The sequence below is a fragment of the Cibotium barometz genome, chromosome 17, assembly GCF_041138505.1.
Source record: "Cibotium barometz isolate CiBa-2024 chromosome 17, ASM4113850v1, whole genome shotgun sequence".
NCBI classification, from domain to species: Eukaryota; Viridiplantae; Streptophyta; class Polypodiopsida; order Cyatheales; family Cibotiaceae; genus Cibotium; species Cibotium barometz.
This window is the reverse complement of record NC_141062.1, coordinates 32,236,461-32,262,036: the sequence shown is the minus strand read 5'-3', so window position 1 is coordinate 32,262,036 and position 25,576 is coordinate 32,236,461. Positions and strand designations below refer to the sequence as shown.

General features: G+C 46.6%; 1 protein-coding gene across 1 annotated transcript in view; it reads left to right on the top strand.

Moving 5' to 3' along the window:
• Nucleotides 1–25,576, top strand: part of LOC147629891 (protein CNGC15b-like) — a 118,791-nt gene that overhangs the window by 40,441 nt on the left and 52,774 nt on the right. Inside the window, exon 2 of the mRNA XM_086811402.1 lies at nucleotides 511–1,057. Within this exon, the coding sequence (XP_086667528.1) occupies nucleotides 511–1,057 (547 nt within the window). The remainder of the gene's footprint in view (nucleotides 1–510; nucleotides 1,058–25,576) is intronic.

Sequence of the window (25,576 nt, the reverse complement as noted above, 5' to 3'; positions counted from 1 at the left end):
TCAGTTTGGCTGGCTTGAGGGTGATGATGGCACAGCTTGTCATTTCTCTTCCGATGGAGTTCTTTGCCATCATCATTATCATACCACCCTTTTTTTTGGGGGGGGGGGGGAGGGTTGCTGTGGCGACTTCTTGATGGACTTGACTGTCAAAGGAAAAGACTGACAATTGAGGGTTTCTTTTGACTCTGACAATGTAAAGAGGGATCAATGTGGGCAAGAAGGCTGAACAGGTTTCCGATTGTACAATGCATCAGGCTCATGAGTGATGATTTCTGGCCATTCAGGTAAGTAAAAAAAAAAAAATGTTTTGAGGGGGTAGTTGGCTGATGGGATTAGTAAGGTTGAAACACTTTTCTAATGGTGATTGTTATGCACCTAGGCACCAACCATGCTTGGCCTTTCTGAAGCTGCTGGTAGGATACTGGATATTTTTCTGTGTGCATAATGCTTGTTTTGAAGCTGCTGTAATCGGGATTAATCATTGTGGTTGCATTTTGGTTTCGTCACCAGGTATAGAGATGGCCTGCGCACAGACCATGAGACAACAACTGCGTACAATCAGCTACAGAATGGATTCGCTTCTGAAAGGACCTACTCATTATCAGACTCCGTGAGAAGGGGATCCGAAGGCCTCCGAAGCATCGGGAAATCACTACGGACGGGGGTGTCCAAGGTCTTTGCAGAGGACCACAAGGCCACTAAAAAGATAGTATTGGATCCGAACAGCAATTTTGTGCAGCAATGGAACAAAGTGTTTCTGGTCTCATGCTTAGTGGCCTTGTTTCTGGATCCTCTATTCCTGTTCTTACCTGCTATGAGTAATGACAACTGCATAAAAATACAGAGGCCATTGGAAGTGGTGGTAACAGTTCTCCGTACCATAACAGATACCTTTTACCTTTTTCATATGGCTCTCCAGTTTCGAACTGCTTATGTGGCCCCATCATCTCGAGTGTTTGGCAGAGGAGTGCTTGTTGTTGATCCTAAGTTGATTGCAAAGCGCTACTTATTGAGAGATTTTTGGCTGGATCTCATTGCAGTTCTCCCCATTCCACAGGTATTGTTCCAGCGGTTTGTGAGCTGATGATGCCCATTTATAGCCCAACTCTAGATAGCTGTATTGAATTAGTGCTTTGTTTTTAAGCCAATAATTTTTTGGTTTTAGCTTCATCTGGCATAGCAAATGGTACTACATGTCCTGCATTTACGGGGAAGGGATGCACAATTAGGAACTGCTCAATGTACAGGGCCAGGCTAGTGCTCAAGGTGGCCAATGTGAAGATGAAAGTCAATTGGGTGCTCGCTAGGCAGAGGAATCTAGAGGACCAGGTCAAGGTGGTCACTCAATGTGAAGAGGGAAGGTGCCCAAGGCGCCAAATTAGTGCCCTAGGCCTTTCCTCTTCACATTGGCCACCACTGGCATGGCCTTCTAAATTCCTTAATTACACATCTTCTTTTAGGGAATCCTGTACATAATGACATGTAACAGGATGGATTCGTCCTTACAGAAATGAGAAGAATTGGCTTTGAGATGGGACCTCTTTCACCCAAGGCACTATTGGGCGTCATGTAGGCGTTCCCTCTTCACATTGGCCTCCTTGAGCACTGTCTTGGTCCTCTAGATTCTCTGATTACTCATCCGCCCTTAGGGGAATCCCATACATAAGGACATGTAACAGCATGGACTCATCTGTACATAAACAAGAAGACATTGTGCGCAAGATAAATAAATTCTTACACACGAGGAGAGATGAATTCTAGAGATCCAAGCTTTTCACATGGACCTTATGACCATCTTCAGCAATCACCCACTTGTTTAAAGTCAAGGTTTTAAGGAGAGGACAAAGGGTGCCATCTTTTATCGAAGGATTGGTGTTAACTCAATCCAATGCTTGATGGAAATGATTGTAAAGTCTCGATCATTTTGGTCAATATGGGCTATGGAAAGCTCAAGTTCCATATATTTATGTCAATCCATGTTTACCAATGATCTTGGATTGGAGGTGAGTCGGTAACAGAAACACTTGCTCTAATCTTGGTCGGGAGATAGAGCGGCTTGGAAAGGTTGGGTCTTTTTTAATCTTTCTTTTAAAAAGATGTAGATAGTCTTGGTCCAGGTGCATAAGGCTGATAAGCTACATAAATTTGTTAGTCATGATTCTACATGGCTGTTGCCTGGCCATTGTTTATTAAATCAGCACCATTGGAAGACAGTGGGAGTAAGTTGTAATAGCTATTGTCATGAGTCTACATGGCTGTTTCGTTGCCATTGTTTATTAAAACACCATCGGAATATAGCGGGAGTAAGTTGTAATAGCTAGGATGCCATGAGATCCTCCTCGGTCCATGGCCCGTTCAGCAACATAAAATTAAGTTAATAATGCACAAGGTTACAACAAGAGGAAGAGTTGGTTGAAGGCACATCGTAATGGCAATTGCATAGGAGTGCTTAATGGTGCTGCTTACAACTCTTCATGGACGACTAGGTGGAAGATCATTTTCCCAAGGACAAGCGTAATGTGATGCGGCAATGTGGCTTTTCATGATTTGCCAACAACGAGCTTTGCTGTCAATAGTGTTGGAAAGGTGTGGGCCGTGGCTAACATCTCAATGGGGTTCACAATGGCTCCTCCAAGAAAAATGTGAGAATAGGGTCGGAACCTTGCCAAGGCAAAGTTTTGACAACCATGACAACAAGCATAGCGCTATCCTGTTCGCAGTACATGGTGGTCACGGACTGTGCAGGAAGTGAGTGAGGCAGATACATGAGAGAGAGAGAGAGAGAGAGAGGGAGATAGAAAGCTGGCGACTGTAGAGAAAGAGAGTGATGTCAAAGCTCAAGAGAAAAATATTTGCACAACTCAATGATGGTTTTTGATTGATGATTAAAACCCTTCATAAGTACATACTTTTGTAGGCTGGTAGCCTTATCTTTTGACTTATAGAAAGCGTGCATGCACACACATACACACACACAGACTAATGACACGTGGTACACTTATCCTATCTTCTGAATAGAGGGTTTCATATCTTAAGAGGGTGTTCACACACGCTGAGCCCTGAATCCTAACAAACCCCCATTCGGAGGAAGGTGGAGATGCTTGAAATTCTTCAATAGTCATCATGGTTTGGACTCTAAACTACACCATGTGCTCAACGGAGACACAATGGCACCAACACCCGAACTCTCATGTCAGACCTGATATAAGAGTTTGACCACAAACGATAGCTTATATAAGTCTATCAAGACAATCATCCCCCCCCCCCCCTAGATCTAAACAGCGTATGCAGAAAAAAATGGAGCCTTTTTTAAGATTCAAGGCTTATTACAAAGATGGAACACACACATAGAAGGAAAGACTGACACACACACAATATTTCTTTTTGGGGGACCACCGGAGCAGAGTACCCATGACCCATACATATTGGCTTTTAGAAAGCCCAATCATAATCTTCCTCTTTTAGAGAAAGATTATCTATGATAGTGGTGGCTGCATGTTCTACTGCTAAGGATGCTTCTGCTTCATGGACTTCATCTTATGCCACCAGGTTGAAGGCGTATGCTTATATATAGTGCTACATGTGAACGTGAGGAGATGAGGTTGATAGAGAATAGTCAGCCCAAAGCATATGGAGAACAAGCTTTTGCTATGGGCAATAGAGGAAGAGGTGGCAGGTCTAGAGGAGGCCAAAGAGGCAGAGGTTTTGGAAGGTATAACCAGCAGCAAACTGGCTGGTCAAATCAGCAAAATAGTAGTCAAGGTGGACAAGGACAGGGTCAACAAAGTGGCCAGTACTAGGGCCAACAAAGCTCAAGAGGCAAGGGATACCTCAGGAAGCAAGTTTTCACAAGGCAAGTCATATGCAGGTACACACCTAAGCAGAATGGGGTGGCTGAAAAAAGAAATAGGTACATAGCTAAGATTGGTAGAGCCATGATGAATGAGAACAGTATGACATTGTTTTATTGAGTTGAAGAATGTGCTATAGCAGTATACATCATGAACAGGACACCTACAAGTGCAGTGCATAATGTGACCCCATAGCAGGCATATAGTGGGAATAAGCCAGACATTGCACATTGGAAAGTTTTTGGCTGTATTTGTTATGTACACATCCCAGATGATGTGAGGAGAAAGTGAGACCCTAAAGCAGAGAAGTGTATCTTCATAGGATACTCAACAGAAAGCAAGGTCTATAGGTGCTACAATCCATCTATTAGATAGTTTTACACCAACAGAGCTGTAGTCTTTGATGAGTTGAACAACAGCCAATTGGATGTGAATTAGATGCTGGACATGCCAGTGACATGGCAGAAGTTGGGCCTGAGAATGAGTTAAGGGCTAGTGGGCCTTATGATGCAAGTTCAAGCAGTAACACTAGCTATGGGTTAGGAGATGTGACAGAAGTGTCAAGTGAACCGCCTCCATGCATATGCTAAATATGATTCCACAATATGATGCCACCACATATGCCTTTTAAGAGGTTGTTTCCACACAAGAGACTAATACATACTAGCAATTGTTCAGACACATTGGAACTGCTTTATTTAAGGTCTACCTTTAGTGCTAGTTTACTCAACCACCTAGCACTTGTTTATTCCCACATTAATCACTGTTAGTATTTAACACCCATATTTTTGTGTAAGCCTTAGCCCTGCATTGCACAAGCTAAAGCTAGGCTAAGCAAAGCCTAAGCTTGCCTTGCTTAGGCTAACTAGCTACTTAGCGCTGAGCAGTCAACCATCTCCGCCTCCCTTGCCACCTCTTCCTAGCTGTGCTCCACCAAACCGCCTACACAAAACAGCTCGCAAGGCATCCAATTAGAGATTGGCCAACTCAATTTTTTCGATTTTGCATCTCCGCCCAGTTCTGCCACCTCCGCTTGTGGAGTGCCCAGCTTCGCCCAGTCTATCGGTGGTGCCGCCGCTTCCACTTTTAGTTCCCTCCTCTTTTTCTTTCTAAGAGAATCTCTGTAAATCTTTTTTTATGTTCATCATCCTTCCATACATACATCTCTTTCACTGTGCTTAATGTTGTAAAAGGGCAAGACACTAGCTCAAATCATTATAAGAGCTAAGATCCCCTAAAACCTCTCATCATGGCTTCCCATCTTTTTATTGAAAAATTAGATGGGAACAACTTTCATACTTGGCAAACCAAGCTGAAATTCAGCTTGATGCATGAAGTCCTCTGGCCTTTGGGGGAGGACAAAATGCTAGAAGCTGAGGGAGAACCTCAAAGGGCTTGGAAGATCAGTGATCAAAGAGCCTTTGGCTTTATAGCCCTCGGACTTTGTGATAACTTTATATAGCATGTGATTGACCTCCCGACTTCCAAGGAAGCCTATGAAAAGCTTGACAAGCTTTTCGGAGCCCAGGGCAAAAACTCTAAAGTATCACTACCGATAGAGTTCAATAGACTCATCATGCAACCTCATGAGAGCTTCAACGCTCAATATGATGTAGTCCCTAATGAACCAGCTTGTTGCTCTTAAAGAAAATGTGGAAGAAGATGTGGCCGTAGCAGGACTTACCAAGTAAATGCCAGATGAATTCTATGGAAACCTCATTACCACACTTAAAAATCTTCCTACCCTCACCCTAGGAGTCATTAACTCCTTCAAGAAAGAAGAGAAGAAACACAAGAACAAGGTAGTAGGAGGAGACAACTCCTTCACGAAGAAGACAGTCAAAGGTTAAAAGTGTTCCATTGGTGGCAGAAATAACCACACTGACAAAGCTTGCTTTGCAAAGAAGCCTTGCAAGCATTGTGGCAAGAACAACTGCCACAAGAAAGAGTGCTCTCACAAGAGAGCATAAGCATGTTGGATTAAATACATCAAAACATCCTATATACGATCATAGTTGTTTCCGTACGGCGTACAACACCATATCGTACAGAATACCGTATGGTATGGACTTGTATAGATTTTTCCAGATTTTTTTTTCCCAAAAAGAACTATTTTTTTTTGGGGGGTAATGGTCTTGTTTTTGCTTGTCTATGGCTATTTGAGCTTCCTCTGTACTATGATGCTTCCCTCCTTTTTAAGATACTCCATATCTCGAATTGGAAATACCCAAGTTTATACGTATTTTTTTAAAACACCATATTTTATCATACGATAAGAAATTTTTTAATATCATACGGTATTTTTCCGTACGGTATCGTACCTGACAACTATGTATGCCATTAGGGGACAGGGGGCTAAGGTTCAAAATTGTTTTATCCATGTAAATGCACCAGTAGGATGAGTGAAATGTTAAAGCCCTTGAGTTATGGAGAGGTGGAGAGATTCTAGGCTTTATGGAGGAGGTTTAGGAGAAGGTGTAGGAGATGCTTCCTCAGATCATGCCCATGGGTTTTCTTGATGAATCAATGTACACTTCAAGTCTATTTAAGAGGCAAACTGGTTAATACAATTAGTGCATGATTATGCCAATCATTCTTGTGATTAAATTAATCCATGTTTTAATCTCTCTAGCTTAAGCTCATCATTATGCTTAATCATGTTGCTCCTTGATCACTATGAGCCTTCATGATGTTATCAATTGGTATCAGAGCCATTAGGATCATGAATCTTACTTGCATCAGTCATATCATTCACATAATTAATCACATCATTAGCTTAATCAAGTTTTTGCCATTTTTCCTCTCTCTGCCATACCGACTTTTAGTGGAGGCTTGATCACTCCTTCTACACACCACCATTGGAGACATCACTTGTCTCATCTTGTTCTTGACTTAGAGGCGCGCAAGCAGACCAAAGGAATTGATGAAAAATGTGGCGCATTGCCGGCGGAAAGCTCTGCGTTAGCATCTTGCAGATTTAGGGAAAACCCTAAAATTGGAGGCTACAATATGTTTTTTTCTAATTCAAGCTAGCCCGGGGTGTCTTGGCATACGGAGAACAAGCTTGTGTGGTGATATTTCAGAAAAAACATCACCAAATGCTCTGCACATTCAGGGAGAAGTTTTGGTGAAAATCACTTTAATCCATGATGCAATTGCTTAATGTCTTGTTTAATGGGCTCAAACCAAGGTTAGCTCATGGCTTCTCGATGCCCTAGAAGCATTTCAGCTCCCTCCAATCCATCATTTGGATCCTCCAAAGTGGCTTTGTTTTTTGGTTTATAACAGAGGTTTAACCATCACTAATCAAGGCTAAACATAGCCTAATCTCATCTCATTGGGGACATTGGTGGGTCATTCATGCCATTAGGGAGTTGTTACAATCTCCTATTAGCTCACATTGCATTTGCTGTTTAATTTGGTAGCTCATTCACATTGTTCTTTCATTGCATCCTCAAAATGCCAAGCTCAAGTGAGTCATCTAACAGGAATTACATTAAAAAGAAGATTACAAAGATAGAAAAGAAGTCACACTACTATGCTTATGCAAGGGCTATGGGTTTAAGTAAATTTTTAAGGAGTAACATGCATATGTATGGAGAAGGTGAATTCTAGTTTTTTTGTTTTGCCATAAATTTGTAGAGGGACTAGACATTGCTTTTGGGTATTCATCCCAAAGGTAAGGCCTTCCCTAAATGGCTTATTTAATGAAGGTCGATAAGTTTGAAGGTCAAAATTTCCACACATGGCAAACTAAAAGTAAATTTACTTTAATGAAGACAGGATTGCGGAATGTTGCAAATGGCAAAGACAAGAAACCAAGTATAAGGGATGTAGAAGCTACATGGCTAGCCAAAGATAAAAAAGCACTTGCCATTATAACCTTAAGTTTAAGTGATAATTTGATCCATCACAGCGATCGGAAGGACACCTCAAATGAAGCTTGTGAAACCCTTGATGTATTGTTTGGGGCACAAGCCAAAAACTCCAAAATCTCTCTTCTTATAAATTTCTTTGAATTGAAAATGAATGTGGGAGATTCTCTTCCCACTGACCTAAACTATATGAAGAGCATTTTAATTCAACTTGCAAGAATTAACAAACACATTGAAGATGATGAGGTTACTGCAGTGCTTCTAAAGAGCCTAACATAAGATGAGTATGATAACATTGTTACCACACTTATGAACCTATCCTCTTCAACACTAATTGATGTAGAGGCTTCTCTACTTGAAGAGGAAAAGAAGATCAAACGCAGAGGCAAGGTCACTGTTACAAGGAGGAAGCTTAATTTAACCAAGGGACTATAAGAAACATGGAGGAAAGGCATCCTTCAAAGGATCATTTCAAAGAAAGAGTTTCCTAAAAAGTTTTGTAACTTATGTGGAAAAACTAACCATGAAGAGGAGGATTGTTTTGCCAGGAAAAAGCTATCCTCATTGCATGTGGCATATGTCTGAGCACGTATTGGGGTTTTTGGATGAAGGCATCCTCTGAGAGGTTGTCACCAGCATGGACAGTTCCCAGTATGAAAGGAGTCTGGTGGACTCCAGGATGTCTAAATATTTGGAAAGTACAAGCTTTGGGAATGGGGGATTATCCTAGAATACAAAGGACCACACTCCTAAAATTTAGGAGAGTTGCTATTTTTGGCCCGACTCCGATGGAAATTCAGTTCGCGTCATTACATCTGAAATTGAGCAGATACCAAGAATTGGCAAAGTGCCTATGACAGAATGTCTACCAGTTGGGATATTTTTAGAGATAAAGTTTATGGAAGGACCCATCTCTTAGATTGGGACATGTGGCAAAAAAGTGGACCAATGTGAGACAAGTGGCCTGACACTTGTTAGAAAGTGGATCAAAGCGAGACAAGTGGCCTCACACTTGTCACTTCAGCTATTGTGTGGCTCTCCACTTGTCATTGTAGCCTTCTCTTGCCATTTTAGCTCATGGGAGGCCCAAATCTATAAATTGGAGCCCTCTCTCTTCATTAATGGAAGCTCTCTTGCTGCACACTAGCCTCTACCACCGTTACAGGCTGCCCACTCTCTTTCTCTCTCTCTTGAAGGCTGCCCATGAAGAATACCGGCTGTTGGGGATTGTTTTGGAGGCTTCCACCGCGAAGAAATAGTGAAGGCAAGGGTATTTAATCATTTATTATGATTTCTAGCCATTATACTTGTTGTACCAGTCCTTGTACCCGCTGTACCAGCTTCTGTACTTACTGTACCAACCATTGTACCGGCTGTACTAGTCATTGTACATGCTGTACCAACATTTGTACTTGTTGTATCTACTGTACCACCATTTGCACTTGCTGTACCAGCTACTGTACCTACTGTACCAGCCATTGTACCTACTGTACCGGCTGAATGGAGAGTTGTACATGTTGTACCAACTCTATTGCATAAAGACCCGTGGTTTTTGGAGAAGAATCAGTACCCACACGGAGGTATATGAATTATGTTGTTGGCTCGGCATTTCTACAGCCTATGTTTCGGCTCAGTTGCCTTGTGTTGGGCTGTGTTATGGCATTGTATATGGATAATCTGGCATCTCCCGTGGGGAGAGTAAGGCCCTCAAAGCTTGTACATGATATTATTCTCCTTGGGTAATAAAATACTCCAAGGGGGGGGTCGGCCCATTCGGGCCTCTATGTGGTGTCACATGTGCAAGATCCATTTTTAGCATTTGTGGATGTTTTGTCCAGCTTTTATGTTTTATGCAAAGTGATGATGAATATGTGTTAAGGCTGTGGCTATGTTTAAATGTTTTAATATGCTTTGATGGTATCAACAAGTGTGTCAAAGGCCCTAGTCCCCCGGGCACCCGCCGCAAGTCACATTGGTATCAGGATGTCACCAGCCTGGACATTTCCCAGTATGAAAGGAGTCTGGTGGACTCCAGGATGTCTAAATATTTGGAAAGTACAAGCTTTGGGAATGGGGGATTATCCTAGGATACAAAGGACCACACTCCTAAAAATTAGGAGAGTTGCTATTTTTGGCCCGACTTCGATGGAAATTCTGTTCGCGTCATTACATTTGGAATTGAGCAGATACCAAGAGTTGGCAAAGTGCCTATGACAGAATGTCTACCAGTTGGGATATTTTTAGAGATAAAGTTTATGGAAGGACCCATCTCTTAGATTGCGACATGTGGCAAGAAAGTGGACCAAAGTGAGACAAGTGGCCTAACACTTGTTTTCGAAAGTGGATCAAAGTGAGACTAGTGGCCTCACACTTGTCACTTTAGCTATTGTGTGGCTCTCCACTTGTCATTGTAGCCTTCTCTTCTCATTTTAGCTTATGGGAGGCCCAAATCTATAAATTGGAGCCCTCTCTCTTCATTAATGGAGGCTCTCTTGCTGCACACCAGCCTCTACCACCGTTACAGGCTGCCCTAATGATGGCTACTCTCTTTCTCTCTCTCTTGAAGGCTGCCCATGAAGAATACCGGCTGTTGGGGACTGTTTTGGACGCTTCCATCGCGAAGAAATACTGAAGGCAAGGGTATTTAATCATTTATTATGATTTCTAGCCATTATACTTGTTGTACCAGTCCTTGTACCGGTTGTACCAATTTTTGTACTTGTACCACCCATTGTACCGGCTGTACCAGCTTCTGTACTTGCTGTACCACCCACTATACTTGCTATACTAGTCACTGTACATGCTGTACCAACATTTGTACTTGCTGTATCAACCACTGTACCAACTGTACCAGCCACTGTACTTGCTGTACGAGCCACTGTACCGACTGTACCAGCCATTGTACCTACTGTACCGGCTGAATGGAGAGTTGTACTTGCTGTACTAGCTCTATTGCATGAAGCCCCGTGTTTTTTGGAGAAGAATCAGTACCCACACGGAGGTATATGGATCATGTTGTTGGCTCGGCATTTCTACAGTCTATGTTTCGGCTCAGTTGCCTTGTGTTGGGCTGTGTTATGGCATTTGTATATGGAAAATCTGGCATCTCCCGTGGGGAGAGTAAGGCCCTCAAAGCTTGTACATGATATTATTCTCCTTGGGTAATAAAGTACTCCAAGGGGGGGGGGGGGTCGGCCCATTCCGGCCTCTATGTGGTGTCACATGTGCAAGATCCATTTTCAGCTCCACCGTGGGGCCACTGGCTCGAGAGGCGTGAACCACTCCTCTGTGAGTGCCTCCTGAATGTCATCCCTCATAATCAGCCCCCCTCTGAAGTGACTCAGCCTCTCCACCTGGATCTCCTCTGGGAGACTGCAAAAGGCCTGCCAGTCTCCAAAACTACGTGCTGGGCCTGCCGCCAATGGTCCCCAGGCTAGACGAGGCCGAGAACCCAGCATATGACCCTGCTCTGTGCGTACCGCTGGGCTCCAGATGAGCGGCTGTCTGGCCTGCTCCTCATCACAAGGAGGAGGTCTCTGAGAGAGTCTCGGTCTCAGCAACTCCCAAGCTCGCAGGGAACTCGAGGCAAATCTGTCCTCCCCAGGGCAACTATGGCGCGGAAGGACCCTCAAGGCCTCAGAAACAAGCATCCCGAGCCTCAGTGGCTGGCTCTGCTGAAAGCAGGTCTCTATAGAACTCAGTGGCAATGGCTCTGATCTCCCCGAGCTCAGTGGCTACCGATTCGTCCTGCCTCCTGAGCTGGCGGACTCCTGCTCGAGCATGGCGGGGTCCAATAATCTCAAAAAACTCCCCAGTCACTCTATCACCCAGCTGCGTCCACTGGGAGGCTTGGCGACAATAGTAGAACTCATGTCTCTGCTCCTCTGCCTCTCTGACCTCCTGGCGTGCCTGGCTCAGCTGGGACGCCACCCACTCACATGTAGGCTGCTGCTCCTGAAGGCGCTGAAGCGAAGCAAGGCTACGTCTCAACCGACGCTTCCGTTCGCGAGTCTCTCCCAGCCGTGTCAAGGCTGCAGCGTGCAAAAAAGAGCTGAGCTCGATGAGTCCCTGGGCACACTGGCCTGCTGCATCTTGGTCTGAGCTCTGGCTGTCATGCCAAATCCTCTCAATGTCCTCAGCGCGACTAGGATCTGTAAGTACCCTCTCTGGGATCCTCAACTGCAAGCTGGTCTCCCGTGTCCTCTCCTCAAGTGTCAAAATAATTGGCGCATGGTCTGAAAAAGAGGTGCCAGCGAGAATGCCGACGGAGCCCCCTCGCTCCCCTAACCTGTCGCCCACATAGAAGCGATCAACCGTGATAGATTAGTCCCTCCCTGCCGGCGATCCGACCGAGAGAAACTAAGACTGTCCTGAGAGCGGGAGAAAGCCTCATGCTGCCATGCATCAGTGATCCTCAGTGTCATGCAAAATCGCTCCCACGCTGCAAGCTCCGTGCCGTGCACTGTAACATGACTGCCTCCCACCCTATCGGCCGGGTCCTCAAACATGTTGAAGTCTCCCCCGACACACCAATGTGCGGCCTCTGGCAATGTATCCGTAACCTGGGTCCAGAACTCTGCTCTGGCACTAGCATGGTTGGGCGCATAGACATTGAGCACGCCAAAGAGCTCATCATGCATCCTCAGAATGACATACTGTGCTCTACCAGGCACAATGATCCCGCGATCCACAATGGCTTGCCGCCATACATCCGCAATGACCATACATACTCCTCCCTGCCCACCGAAGGGGCCAAACCCTGCAGACCAAAAGGTGTCCCATCTACCAGGCATGACCGAACCGTATCTCCGGATCCTGCTCTCACCCAAATGGTGCTCCTGCATCATTAGAATATCGATACTGCCTCCAACCAGGCATCTCTGAAGCTCCTGCCTCAAGCAACCACGATAACGTATATAGTGTGCGCCGCCAAGGCCCTGTACATTCCATGAGATGATCCTCATGGATGACTTGCTGAGGTGGAGGCTGTCTTCGCAAGCGGCTTGGATGGAGAATAGTCCCCATCCGAGCGGCTACGAATCTGCCCACCTAGTGTGCTGCAAGAATCTCGGATCAGGCGCAAGTGGTGTGTCCCATGGCGACTGCCTCCCGCTCAGATAGAGCAACCTCGTGTATGCATACATATCTAGGGTCGCGTGCTAAGTTTGCCACTATGCGAACCACCAGATGTCGAATCCCGGAGGCATCCACACTCCCGGTATCAAAGAAAAAATGAGCCAACTCCCATAGTCGGCCTATCACGTCTGTCACCTCTAGATCGCTCACATGGTGAGAAAACTCAACTGCCTGAGTCTTCAAAATGCTAAGAGCGCGATCCAGAGTCCACTCCCGGTCGCTAGGGCCACAGAAAGGGAATGAGAAGGCCACCGCTGAATCAAGTGCCTCCTCCCCTTGGGCCGGAGGTATCACTACATGAACTCTGATGGGTGCTGGCTCATGGGGGCCCTCCGCTCCAAAAAGCCGTGTGACGGAGTAATCAAAAGCCTCCGAGCGCTGTCTAGTGTCGAGACGACTCAGCCGACTGCGAATAGAGGATATCCGTGAAGCCCGAATCGGCATGGTAGGTCTCCTCTGCGGTGCTCGAGCAAGGTCGGTGCTCAGTGTCCATCGGACTGCAGGTGAGCGCCAGGGAACTGCCAGGGCCTCCCGGGGAGATGAGGTGAGCGGGGGGGGGGGGGGGGGGGGGGGGGGGGGGGAGGAGGGGGGGGAGAAGGAGCCGCTGCCAAAACCGGAGCGGGAACGGGAGGAGGCGAAGGTGGAAGCGAGGCGGGAGGGGGGGACGGTGGAGGGGGGGGTGGGGGTGAAGGAGGGGGTGATGGCATCTCCTGGTCCTCAGTCGGCGCTAGGGTCTCCTCCTGGAGGGGAGCAAAGCTGTTCCTCACGGGAACCCAGTGATGCTGAGACTGTGGCTGCTGCTGCATCGGTCTCTGGGCGTGTTGCTGTGGCTGTCTCCCTCGACGGCGCCCCTGTCCAGGCTGCCACTTCGAGGTCTCTGTGGGCTGAGCAGGTGTCCCGGAGGCTGCCTGTCGAGCCGCATCTGTGTGGGCGGGCCATCGGGGGCCTGCTGCTGCGGTGAAGGTCGGGGTCTCCTGCGAGGGCAGGCCTTGGCCATGTGGCCGACCTGCCTGCAGATAAAGCACTGGTTCGGGAGCCCCGGAAACTCCACTCTCTGATCAATCCATCCCCCCCCCCTATCCTAGGTAGCTGAATGACCTTCGGAAGGGAGGAGATGTCAGGAACCAAAACTCTGACTGAAGGTAGCCCCAGTTGCTCTAGCCACCACTGAAGCTGCTATGGGGCCAGTCTCAAGCACCGAGCCCACCAATGCTCCTAGCCTAGAAAGGAGCGGAAGGTACTCACGGCGGAGTCCGGGGAAGCAAACTGTAAAATGGAAAAGGCGCTCTCCTTGCTCGGCCGCTGCTGGGTCAAGGCCATGCTGCCAAGGTCTGAAGAATGCCCGAGCGCTCCTGATGTCAAGGGGACTCATGGCTAGGACCTGGGCCACACTCTGGGCTGTCTCGAACTCAATCTGGTAGTGTCCACGACCCAGTAGCTGAACATCCAGGATCTTGCCCACATCTGCAAGAAGGCGGGCCTGAAGAAGATCTCGGATCTCCCCTCTGCTGGGGCGAGTGCCGACTATACGGCATATGGTGGAATGTGGTTGGAGGCGTTCCACCTCTGCGACGAGGCTTGCTTCCTCTTCTGGCGAAAGAGAAAGCCTGATGGGGGTATCCTCAGGGGCGGGCGAGGGGGCTGCGGAAGAGTCCCTCTGAGGTGGGGCGGGAGGAGCCTCCATCAGAGTCTGAAGCTATGTCGAAGGCGGAGCGAATGCGGATAGTCCTGCAAGAGCCGAGCTGCACACAAATGGTGGAGGGGGAAGGCGGAAGGCAAAAAAAACCCCAGGGGACGGGAAAAAAAATAGAAAGAAGGAGAGGGGGGGGGGGTAAGGCGGCGGCAAAGAGAAAAACCCCCGGGGGGCCGGGGGCGGGGGGGGGGGGGGGGGGGGGGGCGGAAGCAACGCGAAAGGGTGAGAGGGCGGAGACTGGCGGAGCGCTGAAGAAGGGAGGGGGGCGCGATGGAGAGGAGCAGGGGGTGGGCGCTACAGCGCTGGGGCGGGGGGCGCAACCAGGCGGGGGGGGGGGGGGGGACGCGTGGGCGGGAAGGGGGGAGGGCGGGAAGTGGGCAAGAAGCCAAGGGAGTTGGCACTTGCCTACTTCCTCCGCAAAGGTGACATCAAAGAGGGGGACGACGGAGAGCTGAAATTCAGAAATCCACCTCGCTTGAAGCATGGAGATCCCGCATCTCAAAGGTTGAGGTCTTTTATGCAAAAGGAAGAGGTGACAGTCACCTCTCGTCATGCATCTTCTCCACAAGACACAAAGCCTGACAGGTATATGTATGCTAGTGCTCATGGAGGGCATGAAAGTCACATGCATTCAAGACATGTATTCCATGGTAGGGGTGACAGGTCTGCTATTAGAAGAGTTTTGCCTTCTGAGTTGTCTCATGGAGAGACATTGCCTTATGCAGGAAAGTCACATGCATCTGATTCTCAAGTTCGTGGAGCACATGCCACCGTGCTTCATGAAACTTCCATGATGGCCCATGGAGCCCATACAGATAGGGCTGCCCCACTGGATAAGGGGAAAAGAAAAAGAGAAGACCGAGCCTCATGCCAGAAAGCTCAAGCAATTTAAAGCAGGTGACAAGTTTGTTAAGTTTGATGTTTTTCATGGAGAGCATGATGCTTCCAAAGTGTTAGCATTTGTGGCACAGTTCGACATTGCTTTTAGTGATGAGGACTTCACTGAGAAGTCTAAAGTACGCCATGCTAGCATGTTTTTGAAAGGGACCGCTGCTCATTGGTGGATCACCGAAAAGATCACCCAGGACCCCATTTGCACCTGGAAGGAGTTTAAGGACAGATTCTATGCTCAGTTTTTGCCACCAAATGCAGAGCAAACTCTCACTCAAAAGTGGGATAGACTTGAGCAAAGAGATAATGAAAGTGTGTCGCTCCGGATTGCAACCAGCTTATCATTCGGGCATTGAATTGCACTGGAAACATACTTTGCAACAGCTCACAGCTTCTGCTCTTGCTACGGAGCAATTGGTGCTCAAAATTAAGCAGGATCAAGGCGGTTCAAAGGGGAAAGACAAGGGTGTCCCAAATCTGCAAAAAGGTGGACAGCCACCTAAAAAGAACTTCCGGGAGACCCACAAGGGAGGTAGAGCTGAAAATACCTTATCTAAAGATCAAGGTCCAAAGAAGAACAAATTCGGCTTGACCCCGGAGCAACATTTCTTAGTTGCTCCACTAAATGGATGTGATGTATTGTTGGGCAAGCCATGACATCATAGGCTTGAGCCCCGCAAAGAGTACAAGACCAATATGATTTCTTTTATGCATAAAGGCCGCATGCATTTCATTGATGCTGGCAAAGAAGGGGATTCCATCCCACTTGTATCTCACATCCAAATTAATAAAGCAATGAAAAAGAGTCTTTCTGCGTACTTGGTTTTTGTTCGTGATAGCATTGTACCAAGTCATCAAAATGTGGATGCTATGACTCATGCTGTCACCAATTGGCCGACCATTTGGTCCATCTCCAGATTTTGCGTCTCGTTCACTTGAGGCCAGGATGGTGTCTCATGTGAAGAGGCCAGTATTTTGCTGACATGGACAGGAGCCAGACTGGTGCCACCCGTGTGTTAGCAGGATGGTGTCGTACGGACGGGAGCCAGACTGGTGCCACCCGTGTATGACCTGGACTGTGTTCGACCCATGGGACTGTCACGCCATGGAAGAGCCAGTATTCGTGCCATGTTTTGCCTATGGGACTGTCACTCCATAGGGAGACTCGTGCCTGGAACTGTGTCTTACCTATGGGACTGTCACTCCATAGGAAGACCAGGTTTTTATGTTTTACGTCGTGCCATTTTTGTGCCGACAAGTATTTTGTACTTGTTCCATGAACGGGAGATATGTCCATGTTACTATTTGCACATGCATGCATGTTTTGCATGTTTGAAACTGTTTTCGCATGACATGTATTTTTGTGTTTGCCTGCTTGACGTGTTACTTACTGAGCGGGGACGCCTGCCAGTGAGTCGTGAAGTCTGCTCTGTCTTCTGACGAGTTTTTGTGCATGTGAACAAGTAGTAACTATATTGCACATGTTGTTTTAATATTTTATATTCTAACCCTTTGTTTTATAAGGTTAAATGTTCACATTCACTTAAAAGTGGGCACCCCCTTTGGGCACCCACTTAGGGGCCAAGGTGGGGAGCCCCACTTAAGTGTGTGTGGGGGTGGGTGCATGGGCACCTACCCAACCCACCTTGGAACTGGCCACCCACATGCAATCGTGGGGAGCCAGCCAAGTACCATGTGTTAACTCCACCTTATTTTTTATAAAAAAAAGCTTTTACCTCCAGCGTAGAACAACCCGGCGATCCGCTTCCACCTTCTTATGTAAGACAACCGGCGACCATCTCTTCAGGCTGCGCACGTACACGAATTTGGTGCGCCTACATCACTTTTGGTACTGCTGCGCTCCATCTCTGCTGAAGACTGCGCTAATGCTCTCAGGCGGCTGCACATCAAGCTGCGCCTGTCTACAGTAGCCACTTTGGGTGCGCCTCCTCCTCCACTTCAAGAACTGCTGCGCCTGCCTCTTCATACAGGCGGCTGTGTGCACTTCTACAGCCAGTCGTCTCCTTTCTTAGCAGGCTGCGTTATAATCCCAGCAGGCTGCGTTATATCCTCAGCAGGCTGCCGCCAGATGGTGCTGCTCTTGTAGGCGCCTGTGTGCTCACGTGCTGCACCTGTCTTCAGTAAGGCTTCCCACCATCTATAAGCGGCTGCCCACCATCTACTGGCGGCTGCAAACCTTACGTGCAGCGCTTGTCTTCCAACAGGACTGCCCACTATCTACAGGCGGCTGCCTCTTCAAATCAGCCGGTTCCTCCACGCTGCAGCCAGGCATCTTCTCCCTTGCAAGAGAGTACTCCTCCTCTCACAGCAGGCGGCTGTGGTCTTTGCGGTTGTACTTATCTTGGTGGCTGCGCTAAGTTCTCTACGAGACGGCTGTGCCATCTCAACAAGGTTGCACGTCTTCTCCACTGGCGACTACAAGAGGACTTCACATCTCCTGGGTGGCTACATCTTCTACACAAATACCACGGGTATTGGTCCTCTATCTGCCATCCACAAGTAAGTGAATTTCAGATTTAAGTAAAAGTATTTTGTGTTAAATCTGAAAAGGATTCCCGACTCCCTATACGGCCATCACCCGTTCGATGCCGGGTAGTCCAAGCTCTATTGGAGAACCTCGGTCCAAAGGTGCTGAGATCGGGAGAGCCAGGCGTTAGTACAAGAGCGCCTGTTTGTGCGTGGTCTCGGAACACCAGTGAGGCGCTCTCCACCGAGTCTAGTGAAAACACAGGACCGTAGAGACTGGACCTCGCTAGTGGTCGTTCTGCTTCGAGTATCTGCTTCGAACGTCGACTTCGAGCCTATTTGTTTGTTATTGTTTTCATACGTACATGGACATCATCTGGTTCTTGGAACCCATGGAGCATTGTATTTGTTAAATTCTCCCAATAAATATATCATATATTGAGGGGGAGGGGGGGTCGGCCCGTTCCGGCCCCAGTGCTGGTGTCCATCTTTCCATTTCATTTCATTTCAATTTCAAGTTGTATTCAGTTGTCCATTTCAAACTGTGGTTTTAAAGTTGTGCTATTACGTGTGTGGGTGTCCAACGGAGTCTTTCCACTTGACAGGATCGGTTTCACATGCATTCAACGACTGTTTTGTTGATGCATTGCCAGGTGAATTACCTACCCAAAGGCCCGAAGATCATCGCATAGATCTTGTGCCAGGTAATTCTCCCCCTAACAAACCCGCATACCGTGTGAGTGCCGTACAACAAGAAGAGATCACGAAGCAGGTAAATGAGCTTTTAGAGAAAGGTTTGGTTCAACCCAGTTCCTCACCTTATTGCATCTGGAATTGAGCAGATACCAAGAGTTGGCAAAGTGCCTATGACAGAATGTCTACCAGTTGGGATATTTTTAGAGATAAAGTTTTTGGAAGGAGCCATCTCTTAGATTGGGACATGTGGCAAGAAAGTGGACCAAAGTGAGACAAGTGGCCTGACACTTGTTAGAAAGTGGATCAAAGTGAGACAACTGGCCTCACACTTGTCACTTCAGCTATTGTGTGGCTCTCCACTTGTCATTGTAGCCTTCTCTTGCCATTTTAGCTCATGGGAGGCCCAAATCTATAAATTGGAGCTCTCTCTCTTCATTAATGGAGGCTCTCTTGCTGCACACTAGCCTCTACCACCGTTACAGGTTGCCCTAATGATGGCTACTCTCTTCTCTCTCTCTTGAAGGCTGCCCATGAAGAATACCGGCTGTTGGGGACTGTTTTGGAGGCTTCCATCGCGAAGAAATACTGAAGGCAAGGGCATTTAATCATTTATTATGATTTCTGCCATTGTACTTGTTGTACCAGCCCTTGTACCGGCTGTACCAGCTTTTGTACTTGCTATTCCAGCCACTGTACTTGCTGTACTAGTCACTGTACATGCTGTACCAGCATTTGTACTTGATGTACCAGCCACTGTACCTGCTGTACCAGCCACTGTACCAGCTGTACCAACCATTGTACCTGCTGTACCGGCTGAATGGAGAGTTGTACTTGCTGTACCCGTGGTTTTTGGGAAAGAACCAGTACCCACACGGAGGTATATGGATTATGTTGTTGGCTCGGCATTTCTACAGTCAGTTGCCTTGTGTTGGGCTGTGTTATGGCATTTGTATATGGATAATCCGGCATCTCCCGTGGGAAGAGTAAGTCCTTCAAAGCTTGTACATGATATTATTCTCCTTGGGTAATAAAATACTCCAAGGGGGGGGGGGGGTCGGCCCATTCTGGCCTCTATGTGGTGTCACATGTGCAAGATCCATTTTCAGCATTTGTGGATGTTTGTCCAGCTTTTATGTTTTATGCAAAGTGATGATGGATATGTGTTAAGGCTGTGGCTATGTTTAAATGTTTTAATATGCTTTGATGCTATCGACGAGTGTGTCAAAGGTCCTAGTCCCCCGGGCACCCGCCGCGAGTCACATTGGTATCAAGATGTCACCAGCGTGACATTTCCCAGTATGAAAGGAGTCTGGTGGACTCCAGGATGTCTAAATATTTGGAAAGTACAAGCTTTGGGAATGGGGGATTATCCTAGAATACAAAGGACCACACTCCTAAAACTTATGAGAGTTGCTATTTTTGGCCCGACTCCGATGGAAATTCAGTTCGTGTCATTACTTCTGGAATTGAGGAGATACCAAGAATTGGCAAAGTGCCTACGACAGAATGTCTACCAGTTGGGATATTTTTAGAGATAAAGTTTATGGAAGGACCCATCTCTTAGATTGGGACATGTGGCAAGAAAGTGGACCAAAGTGAGACAAGTGGCCTGACACTTGTTAGAAAGTGGATCAAAGTGAGACAAGTGGCCTCACACTTGTCCCTTTAGCTATTGTGTGGCTCTCCACTTGTCATTGTAGCCTTCTTTTGCCATTTTAGCTCATGGGAGGTCCAAATCTATAAATTGGAGCCCTCTCTCTTCATTAATGGAGGCTCTCTTGCTGCACACTAGCCTCTACCACCGTTATAGGCTGCCCTAATGATGGCTACTCTCTTTCTCTCTCTCTTGAAGGCTGCCCATGAAGAATACCGGCTGTTGGGGACTGTTTTGGAGGCTTCCATCGCGAAGAAATACTGAAGGCAAGGGTATTTAATCATTTATTATGATTTCTAGCCATTGCACTTGTTGTACCAGTCCTTGTACCGGCTGTACTAGCTTCTGTACTTGCTATACCAGCCACTATACCTGCTGTACTAGTCACTGTACATGCTGTACCAGCATTCGTACTTGCTGTACCAGGCATCGTACCTGTTGCACCAGCCACTGCCATTGTACTTGCTGTACCAGTTGAATGGAGAGTTGTACTTGCTGTACCAGCTCTATTGCATGAAGACCTGTGGTTTTTGGGGAAGAATCAGTACCCACACGGAGGTATATGGATTATGTTGTTGGCTCGGTATTTCTACAGTCAGTTGCCTTGTGTTGGGTTGTGTTATGGCATTTGTATATGGATAATCCGGTATCTCCCGTGGGGAGAGTAAGGCCCTCAAAGCTTGTACATGATATTATTCTCCTTGGGTAATAAAATACTCCAAGGGGGGGGGCGGCCCATTCCGACCTCTATGTGGTGTCACATGTGCAAGATCCATTTTCAGCATTTGTGGATGTTTTGTCCATCTTTTATGTTTTATGCAAAGTGATGATGGATACGTGCTATGTTTAAATGTTTTAATATGCTTTGATGGTATCGACAAGTGTGTCAAGACTCAAAGGTCCTAGTCCCCTAGGCACCCGTCGCGAGTCACATTGGTATCAGAGCATAGGCTTTCTTGGAAGTGGAGGCTTCCTTCTATAAATAAGGAAGAGAAAAGATCTCAAGCCATGCAAGGAGAAAGATGGCGTTGTTTGCCTAGAGATGGTTTCAGGGAAACATTGTTTATGGCTCCCTTTATTGGGATGGATTATATCTATGGAGATTTCTTTCTTGGACGAGATTTATATAAATATTGGGCTTCACAAGCGATTTCTATGGACGAATCTGTCCGAGTTTATAGAGAAGAAATCTTTGGATATCTCATGTATATGATGCTTTTATGGATAAAGTCCACCTCTACTCCAAGGTGTGTAGTTAGCACGAAGTATGTGGTAAGAGTTATGGTATACAGGTCTATGGATTCCTGGACTTCTTTTCTAGGAATTTGGATCTATCCTCAGGTTTATGGATTATGTTTATTTCTCCGGGATGGATTATTCTTTATAGCTCCCTTTATTTGGCGTTGGACTTATGAAACTCATGGTTCACATACCCTGTGTAGTGTTCTCTTGTCCTACGTGCTCTCTTAAAGATTGTTTCTAACATGTGTGGGTGGAACAATAGAGACCAGATGGAAGGGAACATGGGCACTTCAGAGGGTAGTGTCGAGCACAACATACCGTGTGTAGTGTTTGGTGGAACAATAGAGAGAAGATGGAAGGGAACATGGGCACTTGAGAGGGTAGTGTGAGTTGGTGTCCGAAATGCCTACAAACTATTGGTGGCCGAAATGCCTATAAACTGTGTAGCAGAAATGCTTATGGAACATTAGGCCATCTATGCCTGCGAGTGATTGTTTTGTCTTGTTAGTTGAGCTCACCTCTCATCCAAGTTCATGTGGACCGATGCCTTGTTGGCAGTGAATGGGAGAAAGAATTAGGGTTTCATGTGGGAGACATACACAGAGAGAAGAAGGGAGAGAGAGAGAGTTGTGGGGATAAGTCAACTCAATGGCATGAGTGTGTGACTCCCCTATCACAGATGTATATTGCACTAGTACACATAGTGCACTTAGTACATTAAAAGTACTAAGTGTACTATGTACTATAACTTATGGGCTTGTACACACTATAACGGTGGGATAGTGCCTTTACCCCAACAACCTCCCACTTAAAGGCAAAGTGCCCTTAAATGAAGGAAAAGAAAAATCGGCATGTACATGATAATATACAAGGCCATATCAAGGCTGAAACTGGCCTCATCCAATGCCCATCAAGTGTCTGCGATGAGCAAACCGCTCCGGAGGCAAACTCTTTGTCAACAGATCAGCCGGGTTTGCTTGTTCTCTATTACCTCTCTGATGAAGTGATACTTCACATCCACATGCTTCGTCTTTGCATGAAAGACAGGATTCTTTGCCAACTGGATGGCACTCTGACTGTCACAATGCAACAATGGAATATCCCCTGTATAACCCAAATCAACCACTAACCGAGATAGCCATAATGCCTCCTTGCAAGCCTCTGTGGCTGCAATATACTCAGCCTCTGTAGTAGATAAGGCTGTGCACTTCTGCATCCTGGATATCCATGACACAGCACCTCCTGTGAATGTAAACACATAACCGATAGTAGACTTCCGGTTATCTGGATGACCGGCATAATCCGAATCCGTGTAACCATGCACTAATGCATCCTGTTTGCCAAAACAAATGCACATATCCTGTGTGCCCTTCAGGTATCTCATGACACCTTTCACTGCTTCCCAATGCTTCTTGCCAGGGTTGGCCATGTATCTAGAAACCACTCCCACTGCAAATGCAATGTCCGGCCTGGTAGCAACCATGGCATACATGAGACTGCCACAAGCTGAAGCATACGGAATCTTGGCCATCTCAGCCCTGCCACTATCTGACTGTGGGCTGTCCATAGCACTGAGTTTCACATATGGACGCAAAGGAGTACTAGTCTTCTTCCCCCCGTCCATATTGAACCTCTGCAAAACTTTGCCAATGTATTCCTTCTGAGACAAATACAACACATGCTGATTTCTGTCCCGAAGTATCCGCATACCCAAAATGTGATTTGCATCACCCAAATCCTTCAAATCAAAGGTTTGATGGAGCCTCTTCTTCAAGGCATCCATCTCTTTACGAGATTTCCCGGCAATCAACATATCATCAACATACAAGATGAGGATCAATAGACTGCCGTCCAAAGCTTTCTTGGTGATACCATTCCCTTGGTGCCTGTTTGAGCCACCTTATAACATGAGGGCTCCCCACAGTCAGTAAGCATCAAGTAGTCAACCCTTGGAACAAACCTGTCAGGGGCTCTGGAGGGTCTTGTGGACCTCCGTACCCAATGACCATCATTTGCAGGTTGCTGTCCAGCCTGCATATCACCTATTGGTGGCTCCTGTTCCATGCCATAAGGCTGAAAAATCATGCCCGGTATCTCCTCTAACTGTGGTATATGCATAGGGATATCTTCTGCCATCTCTGGCTGTCCATTTGGACCATTTTCAGCACCATTTAAGGGCTGGTTTTGCTGCTCTAATGGCTGATTTACAGCCCTTGGTTGTTGTCCATGATGTCCATCATCATCAAAGATGACTCTGCCAGGCTACTGTTGCCTTGTAGGCTCCTTATACATGCATGTTTCATCAAAAATGACATCATTGCTGCGTATAATCTTTCTATTCATGGGATCCCAAAGTCTATACCCCATTTCACCTCTGTCACCATATCCTAGGAATATGCATTTGTGAGACTTAGGATCAAGTTTGGTGCGCATTTCCCTGCGTATGTGCACGTACGCAACGCAACCAAACACTCTCAAGTGCTTGTATGACGGAGGGTTCCCTGTCCATACTTCCTCTGGCACTTTCCCACCAAGCCTCGTGTTAGGTGACCTGTTTATAAGGTGAACGGCTGTCATAACAGCTTCAGCCCAAAAACCATGAGGTAATGCAGCATGTGACAACATAGAACGGACCTTCTCCTGAATGGTCCTATTCATCCTCTCTGCTGTCCCATTTTGTGGAGGATCATAAGGAGTAGAGAGCTCCCTCTTGATGCCTTTAGCATCACAAAAGTCCTGAAACTGTTTGGACATATACTCTCCACCATTGTCGGAACGCAAAGGCTTCAGTGTTTTGCCAGTTTGATTCTCAACATGAGCAACAAACTTCTGAAACACTGAGAATGTATCACTCTTCAAACGAAGAGGATAAACCCACACCTTGCGTGTGGCATCATCTATAAAAGACACAAAATATTTTGCCCCTCCCAAAGAAAACTGAGGCATCTCACATACATTTGTATGCACAAGCTCTAACTGAGCATCTTTCTGTCCAAGAGCTTTCTTGTGGGGGCACTGTAGTTGCCTACCATATATACAATGCTCACAAAACTGAAAACTTGAGAACTTTAGAGAAGGCAAGTAACCAAAACGAGACAATTGCTCCATTCCTTTGACACTCATGTGTCCCAACCGGCTATGCCACATAGAGATTTCCGGCAGCTCGGTTGCATTTACATTAGCATGGTGACAAATACCTGCATGCATGAAGTAAAGAGTGTCCACCTTAGAGCCTCTGGCAACAACCAGTGAGCCTTTACTAATCTTCCACTTTCCACGACCAAATGTGGTAACATAATCAGCATCATCAAGCTGTCCAGTAGAAAGAAGGTTCTTCTTGATCTCAGGCACATGCCTGACATCATGGAGCATAAGCTGCGAGCCATCTGAAAACACAAGCCTCACATCACCTCTGCCAAGAATCTTGCATGCATGGTTGTCACCCAAATAAACCACTCCTTCATTGCCAACAGTATACCTGACAAACAAGTCTCTGCAACCTGTGACATGAAAGGAGGCACCTGAATCAATGATCCATGAGTGCATACCATGACCATCTCCTGTAAGAAGTGAATGGGCATCAAGTGAAGACGTGAATAGGACTTCATCCTCACTGTCACCTGCATGTGACACATTGACTTCTTCAATTTTGACTCCACTTTTGCCCTTTGGCTTTACATCTTTGGCTTCATCTTTGTCTTTGTCCTTTCCTTTGCCCTTTTCCTTTTGATCATTTTTCCATTTGTAGCATTGCTTTTTGATGTGTCCCTTCTTGCCACAATAATGGCATTCCAAGTCCTTTTTGAAGCGGGACTTGCTCCTTCCCCGTTCTTGGCTTTTCCCCCTTTGCTGGGATCTCCCACGTGCATTCATTGCATTGGACTTTCCAACGGAATTGTTCTTCCTGTTCATCTCTTCTTGAAGAAGAGCACCCTCAACATCTGCATATGACAGCATAGCATTCGAATTGCTAGTGGCTGTCCTGAATGTGTCCCAACTCTCTGGCAAAGTGCATAAGAGAAAAGTGGCTTTGAACTCATCATCCATTGCC